At 42.5% G+C, this 14,854-nt stretch overlaps 1 protein-coding gene across 3 annotated transcripts; it reads right to left on the bottom strand.

Annotated features, from left to right (window-relative positions):
- Positions 1 to 3,194: 3,194 nt before the first annotated feature.
- On the bottom strand, positions 3,195 to 14,837 carry LSM7 (LSM7 homolog, U6 small nuclear RNA and mRNA degradation associated). Of its 3 annotated transcripts, none has more exons than XM_065422083.1 (4): positions 14,775 to 14,837; positions 13,566 to 13,656; positions 10,297 to 10,368; positions 3,195 to 4,413 (listed from the first exon to the last, which is right to left on the bottom strand). In XM_065422083.1, exons 1-4 carry the CDS (start codon positions 14,778 to 14,780, stop codon positions 4,271 to 4,273), a joined length of 312 nt encoding a protein of 103 aa, XP_065278155.1. In that variant the 5' UTR covers positions 14,781 to 14,837; the 3' UTR covers positions 3,195 to 4,270. The 3 variants fall into 3 exon arrangements, with proteins under 3 accessions (XP_065278155.1, XP_065278154.1, XP_065278156.1); XM_065422082.1 differs by lacking the exon at positions 14,775 to 14,837 and adding an exon at positions 14,477 to 14,582; XM_065422084.1 differs by lacking the exons at positions 10,297 to 10,368; positions 14,775 to 14,837 and adding an exon at positions 14,477 to 14,582.
- Positions 14,838 to 14,854: the final 17 nt, after the last annotated feature.

Raw genomic sequence — 14,854 nt, 5'->3', positions numbered from 1 at the left:
AGCCTGATGGTGAGTGAGTGGAAAAAAAACCTGCACACCCTAGACAAATTCCATAATTTAATAAGAAATACATACTTGGCAGTTACACAGTGGTTTTCATTCAAGATTTTACAAAATCCAGTTAACTAACCCTAACCAGTCTCTGTGTGTGGATAGGCAGCTGATCTCTACTCCCAAGGAAACTGAGGCACAGAGAGAGGGGAGGTGATTTGCAATCTTAGATTTAGCAAGAGAGCCCAGAACTCTCAGCCCGTTTTCACCACATTGAGGTTAAATGGTTTGACTAAGCTACAGCTGAGGAATTAATTGTGTGTTTTTAAACCATCAGATCTCTCTGCAGTTCTGGGAAGCAGAGGAAGTTCAGAATGATGTGGGCTTCACAAAGTAAAACCAAAAGGAGCCAACCAGTTTTCTCAACTGCAGAGTCTGTTGTAAAACAAAACAAGAAATAAGAGTCATAACTCCCAGATCTTTCTCTAAATGAAGTTCAATCTGCAACTTAATACTGGATAAACACAAGCAACCAACTAAACTGAGGCACAAATCTAGGTGCCCTGGAATGGATCCAGAACCCACCAGCCCCACTCTACTTCTCACAGAGAACAGTGTGCCCTCCCTCACTGTTCCCAATTAGCTAGGTCTTCACAGATGGGGGTATTTCTGCAAAGTGAATGTGGCTCAGAAAGCCAGCTGCAATAGAAAGTCCCCCTCTGTTCCTCCAGCTAAGGAGAAACTGTCTCCTAGCATGAGGTTCACAAAAATGTTTCTTTAGCAGTTAAGAGCCCTTTTCTAAGGACCTTGGTACTAGGTCTCAACTATCTCCTACTCTGAACCTCACTCTAATCAATCTGACATTATGAATTTAAATGATGCTGGGTGCTCTGATGTAAGTCTGCCTCCAGATTTCTTACCAATCCTTGAAACTGAGCTCTGCAGGTGCACTGCAGAACTCATACCAGGCTGCTACAGCTTGGAGACTGGGCTTCTGCACTTTAGCATTGACACTATCCCTTTCTACCAACCCAACTCCTCATTAATAACACAAGGGCTGCCCCAGAGAGCAGTTGTAATTTGTCAGTCAATGTAAAGTGCACAAGCTCCCAGCTGATATGGTCAGATTCTAAGATATGTGACCTGAGGTGGAATTGGCTGTTGCCAGTAGCACTGGCAAAAGCAATATTATTCTCTAGAAGTGCTCTGGGTCATCATATTGCTGGTCTATGGCCTGGTCTACACGAACCCCCAAATTCGAACTAAGGTACGCAACTTCAGCTACGTGAATAACGTAGCTGAAGTCGACATACCTTAGTTCGAACTTACCGCGGTTCAGACGCGGTCCACACGCGGCAGGCAGGCTCCCCGTCGACTCCACGGCACTCCTCTCGCCGAGCTGGAGTACCGCAGTCGACGGCGAGCGCTTCCGGGATCGATATATCGCGTCCAGACCAGACGCGATAAATCGAACCCGGAAGTTCGATTGCCAGCTGTCGAACTACCGCGGTAGTGTAGACCTGGCCTATTAGTAGGTCCATCTAAATACTTATACTATGGCTCATCACCATGGTATCTGAGAGCCTTTCAAAAGAACCAGGTAGTTCTCCACACACTGATCCAACTTTCTTCATCTATCCATGTCAAGGGACAGGGTGGGATAGTTGTTATAGCTGATTGGAAAACATAATTTCTGTCCCATGGGAAATTCCAGTATTTCATCTTGTTTTCATCCTCAATTGGGACAAAAAGTCAAACTATCAAAACTTTTAGCAGATCAAAAAGTTCAGAAAAAATTTGATTTGGCAATATCTGATTATTAAGAGTCAATATTAACTGGTGCCTGCTTGAGTTGCCCTGGTGTCTCCTAGGAGTGTGTAGTTCATCTAGCTCATGGTCCCATTCTTCTTTACAAGCCAAGGTCCCCTGCTAGACTAACTCTCCCATGATGCACCATGACACACTGCAGCAGTTTAGACGGATATAGATTAACACTGAACCCCCCTGAAACTACATGTTTTAATTTTCCATTAGGAAAATGGATAGTTGTAGGCAAAATTGACATTTCTGGAAAATCAACTTTTTCCATGGAAAACCACATTTTCCATCATTAAACAGAGCCAAGGTCATGGAGAAGCAGTGATTCTTATTCTTTCACTCAGTCCCACAAATGTAGAATGAAGATGGGGCAGAGGAAACGGGAAAAGTCTCATTTCTGGGAGTTTTCTCAGCAACTATAGGAGCCATCCTTCCTCACTGACTTCCATTTCCAAATGGAGTGGTGGCCCCACATCAGAGTCCATATGTACATCAGACTTGGTCTCCTTTCACCTTCCCCTCCACCCTCTCTTCTTGCAAACATCTCTATGCCTTCTTCACCACTGCCATATATGATTGGCATGCTCTTCCAAGATCTATGCAGAGATGTGGCAGAGTTAAGGTTCTGGTGCACAGTCAGCAGGGGAGGTGCCTGGTTGTTGTTGGAGAAGGCAGGCATGCACTGTTAAGCTACTTAACTTTTCATTTCCTTGCTTTGGTAGGTTTGCATCACGTATGTTTCCAAAGTTGTGTGTGTGTGTGTGTGTGTGTGTATTAGTCTACATAAGTCTGTAGGACAGAACCAGTTTTGTGGGTTTTCTGCAGAAGCCCCAGTACATTGTGAGTTCTATAACATAGCATGTTATATAGGTAAAACTCCTGTCAACTACTGAAAACTATCACAATTACAGAAAAGAACTTAAAAAAAAAAATTGGCACAGCTTTGATCAAGAACTAGCAAAAGCTTATAAAAACTAAAATCCAACGCCTTCATCATTTTATCCCTCTGTAAACAGCCTTTTAGTGGTACACCAACAGGGAATTTCTTCTCCCTGAAGTTTCACATGTGTATTCAGAGACTGTCAACGTTCTAGTGACAAAAAAGGGAGATTTAGAAGCCCCCACTCTTCAAAATATTTCAGCTCCTATCTTAGCAAGACTACATAACCAAGTTCCAATTAAAGAACAAAGTTTACCTTCAGAACCATGCAAAATCACGTTCAATGGAGCTGCCCAGACCAAGTTGTGCTTTCACGTATATGGGCAGCATTGTTATTATTGAAGCTGCATGAGCCAGAAAGACTCTAGCTGACTTTTATATGCTATATTGAGTTTACAAGACTGGCTTTCCAGATTAAAATTGATATAAGCACAAGAGCAGCAAATTAGCCTCATAAGAGCTTTTATTTATTCACAGTTGTTCTGAAGTTTTCCCATGTATCATGTATAAAGTTTAGAAATGCATAGTTACAAGTCAACAAGAAGAAATCACAAGTGGGAGTATGTGTGCAAGCTACAAAGTAACCTAGTACTACTAGACTGCCTGCAGTAGAAAATTAAATTTTAAAATAAAGCATACAGGACAAAACCAATGTTCTTTCCCCGTGGTCCAATCTGCTATATAGAAGAAAACAGGTAACTTCAGTAGGTTTTAGGTCACTCAGCCAAGCCTGAAATTTTCTGGGGCCACTCAACACAGATGTCTCTAGGGAAGACTGACTTTACAAATTCCACCAAAGGCAAGATTTGGAACAAGAGCCAGAAATTGATAGATTCCCTTCTTAGCTCTAGTGTTTATAAAGAATGGTAACAAGTTAGTAAACATTCAAATTAGTTTCCCTATAAGTATCAGAGTGGGCAGGCAGGTAAGAAATCACTAGTACAGAGCCTAAGATGCTCTATGAAATGGTCACTGCCTATGAATTCTGCTGCCTAGAGGAACGAAAACAGAATGGAAAAAACAGATCTGAAGAAGTTCTCTGTGTAAGCTTGTCTCTCGCTAACAGACATTGGTCCAATAAAAGATATTACCTCACCCACTTTGTCTCCCTACTATGAAAACTTGGTTTTGGGGTATTTAATTAGTCTTTTAGACCCAATCTTCACGCATGCCTGCTGGCTACCACCACTATTATTTCCAAGCAGTCGTTTTAAACCCAGAATAGAGAAAGGGTTCCCTGTACCATTTAAGACTTCAATTTGAACACTGACTAGAGCAGTAATGAAGTTTTTCTTTATTGAACAAAATTAGATCTTATTTTGCAGTTGTCATTCAGTGTTCCTGCTATCACCGTGGCAAATGGCAAAGTAAAAAGGTCAAGGTCCTTCTGCCCTTTATAAAATGAACATTTTAAAAAACCAAACAAACAATCTATTCCCCAAAATGGGAAGGTTTCTCATACACTGTTCATGATCTCCAATGATTTGCAGCCTTAAGGCTTCAGTGAGTCCCAAGAAAACGTTAGCCCTCCTGCTGCTGAATGAAAGGGTTTGGAATAGCTTCCATTCCATCCTGTGGACAAATAAGAACCACGGATGTTCCTCTGCAAACCACCAGTCCCAGCTGACGGGTATCCTCTGTTAGTTTGTATTGGTCATCTGGATCTGAAAGAAAACCATCCAGGAGGGTTTAGGATTACAATGACAGCATAAAGAAAAGAAACAGAATTCAACAATTATTCTATAGAGTAGAGATTAAATTTCCTCTATCATTCTTCATAGAATCATATGGGACTGGAAGGGACCTTGAGAGGTCATCTACTTCAGTCGCCTGCACTAATGGCAGGATTAAGTATTAGTCTTATAACTTTTGATTCCTATCAGTACCTCTAAACACTCACTTTGTTACTCTTCTTTTCTTTCTATATTAAACTCATTTGCATATTAACTATTCTCCTAAAATCGTTACAATATTAGCAAGAGTGTGTCTAAGTTCTAAGGCCCAGCATGTTGGTTCTTAACCTGTGAATGACTGGTATTCAGGAATTTTAGGTGATTGAGGGCTGGGCTGTATCTAATTATTCTCAGGATCTCCGAGCCTGTGGGAATCCAAGTGTCCACAGAAAAGACCCCTCAAGCTAGTAAAAAATGTCTAGAGGAGTATGTTATAAAAATCTGGGTGATCAATAAGGAATATTTGTTATGGCACATTGGTTCTGTAATGGTGGAAATAATGACCACTGAAAAAGGTTTTAACTCATTCAGAACTATCAGTTGTCATAGCTGTTAGTAATAGTGATAAGACTAGAGATTCCTTTTTACTCGGTCAGGTAAGCTGAGGACTACAAAAGAAATTCCATTAGTAAGTAGAAAAACAAGAATACATGGTAAAATTATCATGGGAAAGTATTTTTTCCCCTCCAATAATGAGTTTTTGATCTCATAACTTATAAAAAAACAACAACAGGTCTTGGAAGTCAGGTTGGGGAGTGCAGACTATCAGCATCCCACCAGAAAGCGAGGAGAGAAAAACAGAGGCCAGCTCTTTCCCTTACACAAATGTGGTAATGTATCAATTCTTTCTGTATTCTGCATAGTGCTGTACTAATCTGATAATCTTTGCTTAAATAATTCCACTGAAGTCTGTTATTTGAGTATCTTGACTCATTAGTAACTTCAAACATGCAACATACCTTAAAATGAAGTTACTGATAACGGAGGATTCAAAGCTGCACATATCCTGTGCTGTGACAAGACAATGTGTGACAGAATGCACCTATGTCCACACCCTACATACTATTGTAATAATCTTTGTACAAAGTGTGTCCTGCAAGGGATCACTTGAAAACTCAGAATTTACTTGTTGTCATGTTCTGATAAAATGCGTGTGACAACATTGTATGTGAAGTTATAAGATTGTATGTTATAAGACTCCATTGTATGGTGTTAACATGTTCCAAACTGAGGTTGGCCAACACATCTGTCTCAAACAAAGGAATGTGTGCTCTGTTTAATTTGCATTTAAGCAATAAACAGAGTCATCGTATAGGAAGGGTAGACAAAGAAACCGCAAATAGGTGAGGAAAAGCAGAAGGGAATAACCTTTCCTATAGACTGCCTCCTGAATCTCAGCTGGAAAGGTTTTCTAAGACGGGGACTGACACTATAAAAATGAGGGACAAACACCCCAAGGTACATCATCTCTCTCTCTCTGCGCCCATCAATTCACTGCACCAAAAGGAACAAAGGAAGCAACCAATGAACTGGGGAAGGAGTCCTGACCTAAAAAGTTGGTCTGTAAGACTTCTGAGATCATATGGTGAGAAAAACTTCGCTTTTAATTTAATATAGTTTAAGTTGTTCAGCAGTTGTGTTTTATTCTTTATTTTTCTTGTAACCATTTTGACTTCTATTCCCCATTACTTGTACTCAACTACAAAGAGATAAATTGTGTGTAACAAACTTATTCTATTGTTTTATCTAATACAGTGTGTTTACACTAAAGTGTCTGTGAAACTCCATTTAGGGTAAGCAGGTCTGTGCATATTATTCCTATTAAAGAAATACAAACTTTATATGAATTTGTATGGTTTTAGGAGAGGGCTGGGAAATACAAGACATACATGCATGGGGGAAACAAATCTACGACTGGGAGTGTGGTGGAGTCACCCTGCAGTACAGCCAAGGTATGGCTGGCTGCCTGACTGCAGCACGCACACACACACAGACAGCTGGGAGTGACTTGCATGCTGCAGACTATTTGTGAGCAGTCCAGACTAGAAGCTACAGCAGCAGAGGATTGTAAACAGCACCCCATGATAAAGAGATTGCACTACAGTACTTGTATTAGGTGAATTGATTATATATTTATTCTGTAAAAAATATTTTTATTTTTGATTACAAATATTAAGTGATCACTGTACACTTCGTATTCTGTTTTAACGGAAATCAATATATTTGAAAAGGTAGAAAACATCCAAAAATATTTAAATCAATAGTATTCTATTATTGTTTAACAGCACGATTAATTTTTTTAATCACTTGACAGACCTAATTTTTATCAATGACTTGGAAGAAAAACAAAACCACCACCAATAAAGTTTGCACATGACACAAAAGTTGGAGGAGTGGTAAATAAAGAAGGTCACTTATTTAGAGCGATCTGGATCAAACTGGGCACAAGCAGACACTATGCATTCTACTATGACTAAATGTATGCATCTAGGAACAAAAATGTAGGCCATACATACAAGATGGGGAACTCGACCCCGGGAAGCAGTGACTCTGAAAAAGATTTGGGGGTCATAGTGGATAATCAGCTGAACATGTGCTCTCAGTTTGATGCTGTGGCCAAAACAGCTAATGCTATCCTGGGATGCATGAACAGGGGAATGTTCAATAGGAACAGAGATTATTTTACCTCTATATTTGGCACTGGTATGATCGTTGCTGGAATACTGTGTCCAGATCTGGTGCCCACAATTCAAGAAGGGTTTTGATAAACTGGAGAGGGTTCAGGGACGAGCCATGAGAATTATTAAAGGAATAAAAAACATGCCTAATATTGATAGAATCAAGGAGCTCCTTCTATATAGCTTAACAAAGAAGGTTAAAGGATGACTTGATTACAGTCTACAAGTATCTACTTGGGGAATATTTAATAAGGGACTCTTCAATCTAGCAGAGAAAGGTATAACATGATCCGATGACTGGAAGTTGAAGCTAGACAAATTCAGATTAAAAATACACGCCTTATTTCCAAACAATTAGAGTAATTAACCCTGTGTTGTGGTGGATTCTCCCTCAATGACTATTTTTAAATCAAGATTGTATGTTTTTCTAAAAGATCTGCTCTAGGAATTATTTTGGGAAGTTCTATGATACTATGTTATACAGGAGCTCAGACTAGATGATCACAATGATCATTTCTGGCCTTGCAATCTATGAACTTTACTTTGAAGCACATACCATTCAGATTCCTCAGATGGTAGAAATTAAAAGCTCTTATCAAACGAGACACCTAAGAACTGGTGTCCAGATGACAAAAGAACTCCCCAATCCCTAAATCATTACTCTTGCAGACAGATTCTAGGACCAAAAACTACAGGAAGACAGTCTTTTCCATATATAAATTCCTCATTCACCCAGTAAGAATTACATTTGCACATCCCTAGTATTTAGCCATAATGGCGGAGGGAGAAAAATTGTTCTCCTTAACCTCTGAGGATAGGACAAGAAACAATGGGCTTAAATTGCAGCAAGGGCGGTTTAAATTGGACATTAGGGAAAGCTTCCTGTCAGGGTAGTTAAGCACTGAAATAAATTGCCTAGGGAGGTGGTGCAATCTCCATTGTTGGAGAATTTTTAAAAGCAGGTTAGACAAACACACGTGTCAGGAATGGTCTAGGTAATACTTAGTCCTGCCTTGGGTGCAGGGCTAGATGACCTCTTCAAGTCCCTTGCAGTCCAGTCATAGAATTGTAGGACTGGATCAGACATCAGTAGGGGAACATTCTCTTGTCTGGATATTGCAACATCAAATACTCTACTTTTTTGTAGTCACCACACTTAGCAATTATTTTTAGCATTCCACAGATTTATTTTTTTTAAAATATACTTCTGAAAAATAAAATTTTATTCTAAAACTGTGGCCAACTGGACAGATGATACTTTGTGACACAATAAACATGCATTCTTTTGACCCTGTGTACCCTCCTGAAAGTTAGATAGCATGATGCTCATGACCTGGCATTGCCAGCAGATCGAGGGACATGATCATTCCCCTATATTTGACATTGGTGAGGCCTCATCTGGAGTACTGTGTCCAGTTTTGGACCCCACACTACAAGAAGGATGTGGAAAAATTGGAAAGAGTCCAGCGGAGGGCAACAAAAATGATTAGGGGGCTGGAGCACATGACTTATGAGGAGAGGCTGAGGGAACTGGGATTGTTTAGTCTGCAGAAGAGAAGAATGAGGGGGGATTTGATAGCTGCTTTCAACTACCTGAAAGGGGGTTCCAAAGAGGATGGATCTAGACTGTTCTCAGTGGTAGCAGATGACAGAACAAGGAGTAATGGTCTCAAGTTGCAGTGGGGGAGGTTTAGGTTGGATATTAGGAAAAAAACTTTTTCACTAGGAGGGTGGTGAAGCACTGGAATGGGTTACCTAGGGAGGTGGTGGAATCTCCTTCCTTAGAGGTTTTTAAGGTCAGGCTTGACGAAGCCCTGGCTGGGATGATTTAATTAGGGATTGGTCCTGCTTTGAGCAGGGGGTTGGACTAGATGACCTCCTGAGGTCCCTTCCAACCCTGATATTCTATGCTGTATCATAGGATATGCTAAAAAACAAGGTAAAGATCATAACACAGCAAGAGTTTTGTTCTTAAAGAAAAAGAGGAAGCAGGCGTCAGCTGTAGTGGATCACCTGTTTGTGCTGATGGTAATTTTACAAGAGTGCCCCAGGGTTCATAAGACAGCTAAGACTAATGAAATCTCAGTAGGTCCTGGATGTTTAACTCCAAAGAAGTTAATGAAGATCCCAACCTGAAGTGTTAAAGGCATTTTGTGGGAGGAAGTGATATAAATTAAAATAAAATAAATAAAAATAAATAAATAAATAAATAATTTTATTGTATTTATTTTATTTTGTGGGAGGAAGTGATATCAGGCAATTACTACCTGTGACATTGATTCACAGCAGTTAAGATGATCTGCCCCTTAGTAGTGATTCCTGGTTAAGACTACGTTTTAGTCATGGGTATTTTTAGTAAAAGTCATGGACAGGTCACAGGCAGTAAACAAAAATTAATGGGCCGCCCTGACTAAAACTTGGGCGGAAGGCCGCGGGTGCTTTAGGGGGGATGGTCCAGGAGCACTGTGGGTGCTGGGGGAGGTGGCCCAGGACCCCTGCTGGTGTTGGGGGAGAAAGGAGAGGGGGGGCACAGCACGTACCCCACAATCCCTGTTAGTGCTGGGGAGGGGAGGAAGGGGGGCTGCCGCGTGTGACCTGGGACCCCCGCTAGTGCTGGGGGAAGGAGGGGGTTGGTGGGACTTCCTACTGGCTCCATCCCTGCAGCTCCTAGGCGGTGGAGTCAGGGGCAGGGGCTCCACTGCTCCTGCCACAAGCGCCAGCTGCTGCAGCTCCCATTGGCTGTGAACCGCAGCCAATGGGATCGGGGGGGGGGGGGGGGGGAGAAGGGAGGGGCCCTGCGGGCACAGGCAGTGCAGAGATCCCCCCGCCCCCTAGGAGCTGCAGTGGGGCCCCTCACCCCAAGGTAAGCGCCCCCCTGCAACCCCCTACCCCTGAGCCCCCTCCCACACACCCAAACTGCTGCTGCTGGCCCAGGGGCTGCTGGGCTCAGGCAGCCCCTGAGCCAGCACCAACCACTGCAGAAGTCAAGGAAAGTCAGAGAATCCGTGACAGACTTGCAGCCTTATTCCTGGTTATTCAGTTTGGAGACTCGGGCGTTTTATCTATAAATGAATCCTTGACAACACAAAATCAGCTTCCATAGTTACTCTAAGCTTTCAGATGGCATGTTCCATACCTCTCATATATTCAATAGTGCCATCAAGCACAAGGTTTAGAAGAGGGTCAAATCCTTTCAAGACTCCGCTAGCTGAAGACACCACACACACACGAAACAAAAAACAAAACAAAAAAACAGTTAGAAACTAAAATACACATAGCTTTTTTACAAGACTGTAGCACACAGGTAGGCAACCTATGGCACGCGTGACGAAGGCGGCACACGAGCCGATTTTCAGTGGCACTCACACTGCTTGGGTCCTGCCACCAGTCCAGGGGGCTCTGCATTTTAATTTAATTTTAAATGAAGCTTCTTAAACATTTTTAAAATGTTATTTACTTTACATACAACAATAGTTTAGTTATTTATTTATTATAGACTTATAGAAAGAGACCTAAAAAACGTTAAAATGTATTACTGGCATGCGAAACCTTAAATTAGAGTGACTAAATGAAGACTCGGCACACCACTTCTGAAAGGTTGCCAACCCCTGCTGTAGCAACAGGAAGAAAAATCCCAAAGCAAGATGTAAGAAAATAACAAAATTCCATCCCACTCCCAAACTGAGAAAGGGAAACAAATGGGAGCAGCCACCAAAAAGTGCTTGATCTGGGAGAGAGAGGGAATGGAGGATGCCCTTCTCTTCATATTAAGATGTCATTAGTAAAGACAGTGAAGCATGACAAGTTGTTTCTAGAACTTTCAGGTTATTCAGACAATTAAAAGCAAAGAAAAAGCCATTTCAACTAGTGAAACTTTTACATTCTAGTTGTGTGGTCAGTAGATTAGCACAGCCTTTCATTCACAAAATGAACTGTCCATGTGCTTACTAGAGCAAAAAAGTAGTTTAATAGGATAGTAATTGTTTAATTGACATAATCATAAGTCAGAGTAGATTGTGTTTGTGCTGGTAAATTTTCATATTTTGGTTATAACAAAACAAAAACACGACAACAGTAAGTCCCCCTAAACAGCCCAATGCATCCCATCTCCTGTGCATCTTTTCTAGAATGTAAGCTCTTGTGGCACAGGCATTGCCTTCATGTGTATATACTGTAAAGAGCCAAGTACCTTGTTCATGCTAAAGTACATAAAGTAATGATTTTGCAAGGCTGGGCAATGAATACATTATGCAGGATCACATGAGTTGACTTCCCCACCTTGTAAAAGCCAGTTTTACCATTTGTATTACCATAATGTCCAAGACCCCCAGTCACGCTAAGACTTCATTGTGCTAGGTGCTGTACGAAAACAGAACTAAAGATAGTCTATGCCCCAAAGTGTTTACAATATAAGGCAGCAGACAAACTGAGATAGTCGGGAGTACAAGGAAATGACGAACCATATACCAGCAAACACGCTAGGCAGCAGTTTCACTGAACTAATGGGCTAACTGTTATCAAGTTCTTTATAGGCATCACAGCAAAGGGGAGTTTTAAGGAGAGATTTGAAGCAGGATAATGAGACAGTTCTATCGGGTTTCAGAGTAGCAGCCGTGTTAGTCTGTATCCGCAAAAATAACAGGAGTACTTGTGGCACCTTAAATTTGTTAGTCTCTAAGGTGCCACAAGTAGTTCTATCGGGGTTTATGGTGAGCGTCTCCCACAAGTGAGGGGCAGCATGGAAGAAAGCATGAAAATGCTTGTTTGAAAATTTAACAAGTGGGTGATGGAGACTGGCATCTTTGGGTAATGAGAGAGGGGAGTCAGTATTTCGATACTGAATGAGAGATGATAGGTAGACCATGGATAGGCTGTGAAGGACCTTGAAAGTGAAGACAAGATGTTTGACGTGTTAGAGAAAGGGGAGTCATAGTTGGGGGATGCAAACAGAGGGGTGATGTGGTGAAAGCAACGGGCTGGGAGAATGATGTTTGTGGCAGCATTCTGAATGGATACAGGGCAAGACTGCATTTGTCAAGGCCAGAGAAAAAAGGATGCTGTAGTAATTGAGACATGAGATGATGAGAGCCTGGACAAGAGTTTTAGCTGCTTGGATGCATACGGCTTGTAAGGCCATATCTTAAGAGATGTTATGCAGAAAGAATCTCCAATATTTAGATGCATCACCTAGATATAGAACAGGAGTATTTGTGGCACCTTAGAGACTAACAAATTTATTAGAGCATAAGCTTTCGTGGGCTACAGCCCATTTCTTCGGATGCCCACGAAAGCTTATGCTCTAATAAATTTGTTAGTCTCTAAGGTGCCACAAATACTCCTGTTCTTTTTGTGGATACAGACTAACACGGCTGCTACTCTGACACCTAGATATAGAGTACCTAAACAGAGGTTTGAATAAAAAATGATAGGCCTGTGACATGGACATGAGTGACAGGCAGAATGGTGATGTTGTTTGCAGTGACAGAGAAAGAAGGTGGGGGGAGAAGGCTTGGGAGGACGATTAAGAGCTCTGTTAACCACGTTGAGCTTGAAAGGATGGATGGCTAGACATCCTTGGGGAGATGGCAGAGATTTTAGTTTGGACAGAAGAACAAAAGTCGGGAGTAGAGAGGTAGATCTGAGAGACGAGCACAGAGACAGTAGCTGAATTTGTGTTTGTGAATGAGACTACTCAGAGATAAGGTGTATTGAGAGAAGAGAAAGGAATCAAGGAAAGAGACCTATGAAAGTCCCTCCTCCCCCAACTGGACATCCTTAAAGAGCAATTAGAGAGGCAGGAGGAGAACGAGGAGAGGACCGTCACAGAAGCCAGGGTAGGACAAGGTTTAAAAAAAAAAAAAAAAAAAAAAAAAAGTGTATGGCCAACTTTGTCAAAGATGAATGACAAGGTAAGGAGGAAAAGGATGGAGAACTGGTTCAGAGTTTTTTGCTAGGAAAAGGTCATTAGAGATTTTGGCGAGAGCAGTTTCAGTTGAGTGCAAGGGGTGGAAGCCAGATTGAAGAGTCTTGGATTGAACTGGAGGAGAGAAACTTCAGACAGCAATTGTAGACAGGCATTCAACAAGCTTAGAGATGAGAGGGAGAAGGGAAACAGCAGTCATTGGAGAGGCAAGTGGGGACAAGAACGATATTTTTAAAATGGGAGAAACAGAGATTTGTTTTGTGAGGTGAAAGAACCAGAGGAGAGTGAGAGGTTAAGTAGAAGAATAAGGGAGAGGGGGAGATAAGAGTGAGCACCAGGGAGATCTAAAGATGCAGTGGTGTTACTGGAGCACATGGAGGGATTATAGGAGGCAAGAAGCAGTTAGGATTATGGATGTGGGATTCATTATACCGCAAATGCGTGATGATCTGCAAACCAGCATAGTTCAGTTTGAAACTTACCTTCCCTACCACCTTGGAATTTTACTCGAATTGTTTTGTCAATGTATTTTGAGAGATCCAAAATGCTCTCTTTCTTCTTCTTTTCTTTATCCTGGGGGAAAAAAAGGAAGCAGAGCTTACATAACTAAAAAGTAAACCAGAACCATCTCTTGGTTACATGTTTGGCCAGTGCTTGCCACAAAGGGGTCCTGCAATAAAAATAATTAATAATACATTATTAATAGTTAGAAGAAGAATGGTGAAAGTGTGCCCTTGCTTAATTGCAAGGGAGCTCTTCAGCATAAACTATCAGTGCCTTCAAATTATGGATTAGCCCACGGAAACTGAAAGTCCCCACAAACATACCTTTGTTTGGATCTAGATAGACTATCGCATGAATTTTAGGGCATGCAAGATGCAACCTGCTTCATTAGGTAGGCCCTTCGAATTCGAGGCAGGCTACCAAAAGCCTCACCCAATTCTGGAGTATAATGTACACAACAAACCAACCGATCCCACTATATAACACACTTACCAAACGGAGGGAGTATTCAAGTAACATCTTTATCTCTAAATTGAGCCATAAAACTCTCACACCTCAACACACTAGCTTCAGGAATGACAGTAGTGATTTGTAGTGAGAGATTATAAGAGTCTCATGGCATGTGCTAAACCTTTGGGCAAGGGGACTTTCAGTGTACTGGATTCTTCTTCATCCATTATAACTTTCCTAAGGGAAATTTACACTCTGGTTTGCTTTACGGCGCCCCTCTGTGTTTGGCATCATCTCAGCTTGTGCCACACCAGTCACTTGCCGTGCTGCTGCTTCCGCCAGACGCTGCCCTCCCGCCAGTAACGCAACTCAGCGTTCGCCCCCCACAGCCGGGGGTTTTCAGGGCAGGCTCTCGCCGCGGGACCCCAGGCGGACTCACCTCCGCTCGCACCCAGCGCGACCTAGCGAGAGAGCGCGGGGCCGAGCCCCCCATATGGCTTCACTCGCGTCTGGCCCGCCGCACTCCATGGAGGAGCCGGGCGGGGCGGGGCGGGGCTCTCAGGCCGCGGGGACAGAGCTCCCACAGCCTCCTCCCACCCGCTCAGGCGAGGAAGCTCCGCAGGCTGCTCCGCGGGCCTCCCCTAGCAGAGCTCGACCTAACCCCGCCCCACCCCGGCGCTCGGGAGAAACAAGGACAGTCCCTACCGGGGGCCAGCCCCGGCTCTCCCGCTACTCACCGCCATCTTGCGCCTACCAAGCACCTCAGCCCTCTGCTCTTTCACCCTGACACTTCCGGAGTCTGGGTCACAGCCCCGTC

Source organism: Emys orbicularis, chromosome 24 (assembly GCF_028017835.1).
Source record: "Emys orbicularis isolate rEmyOrb1 chromosome 24, rEmyOrb1.hap1, whole genome shotgun sequence".
Lineage (NCBI taxonomy): Eukaryota > Metazoa > Chordata > Testudines > Emydidae > Emys > Emys orbicularis.
This window is presented reverse-complemented; position numbering and strand designations above follow the sequence as displayed.

What these genes read in the sequence shown, in the direction of transcription:
- LSM7 (XM_065422082.1), bottom strand. Translation starts at nt 14,530, where the DNA reads ATGGGGGGCTCGGCCCCGCGCTCTCTCGCTAGGTCGCGCTGGGTGCGA. An exon ending in ATTCCAAGGTGGTAGGGAAG is followed by an intron (nt 10,369 to 13,565) that starts GTAAGTTTCAAA and finishes TGGTGTCTTCAG; the next exon opens with CTAGCGGAGTCTTGAAAGGA. An exon ending in CACTATTGAATATATGAGAG is followed by an intron (nt 4,414 to 10,296) that starts GTATGGAACATG and finishes GTTTTCTTTCAG; the next exon opens with ATCCAGATGACCAATACAAA.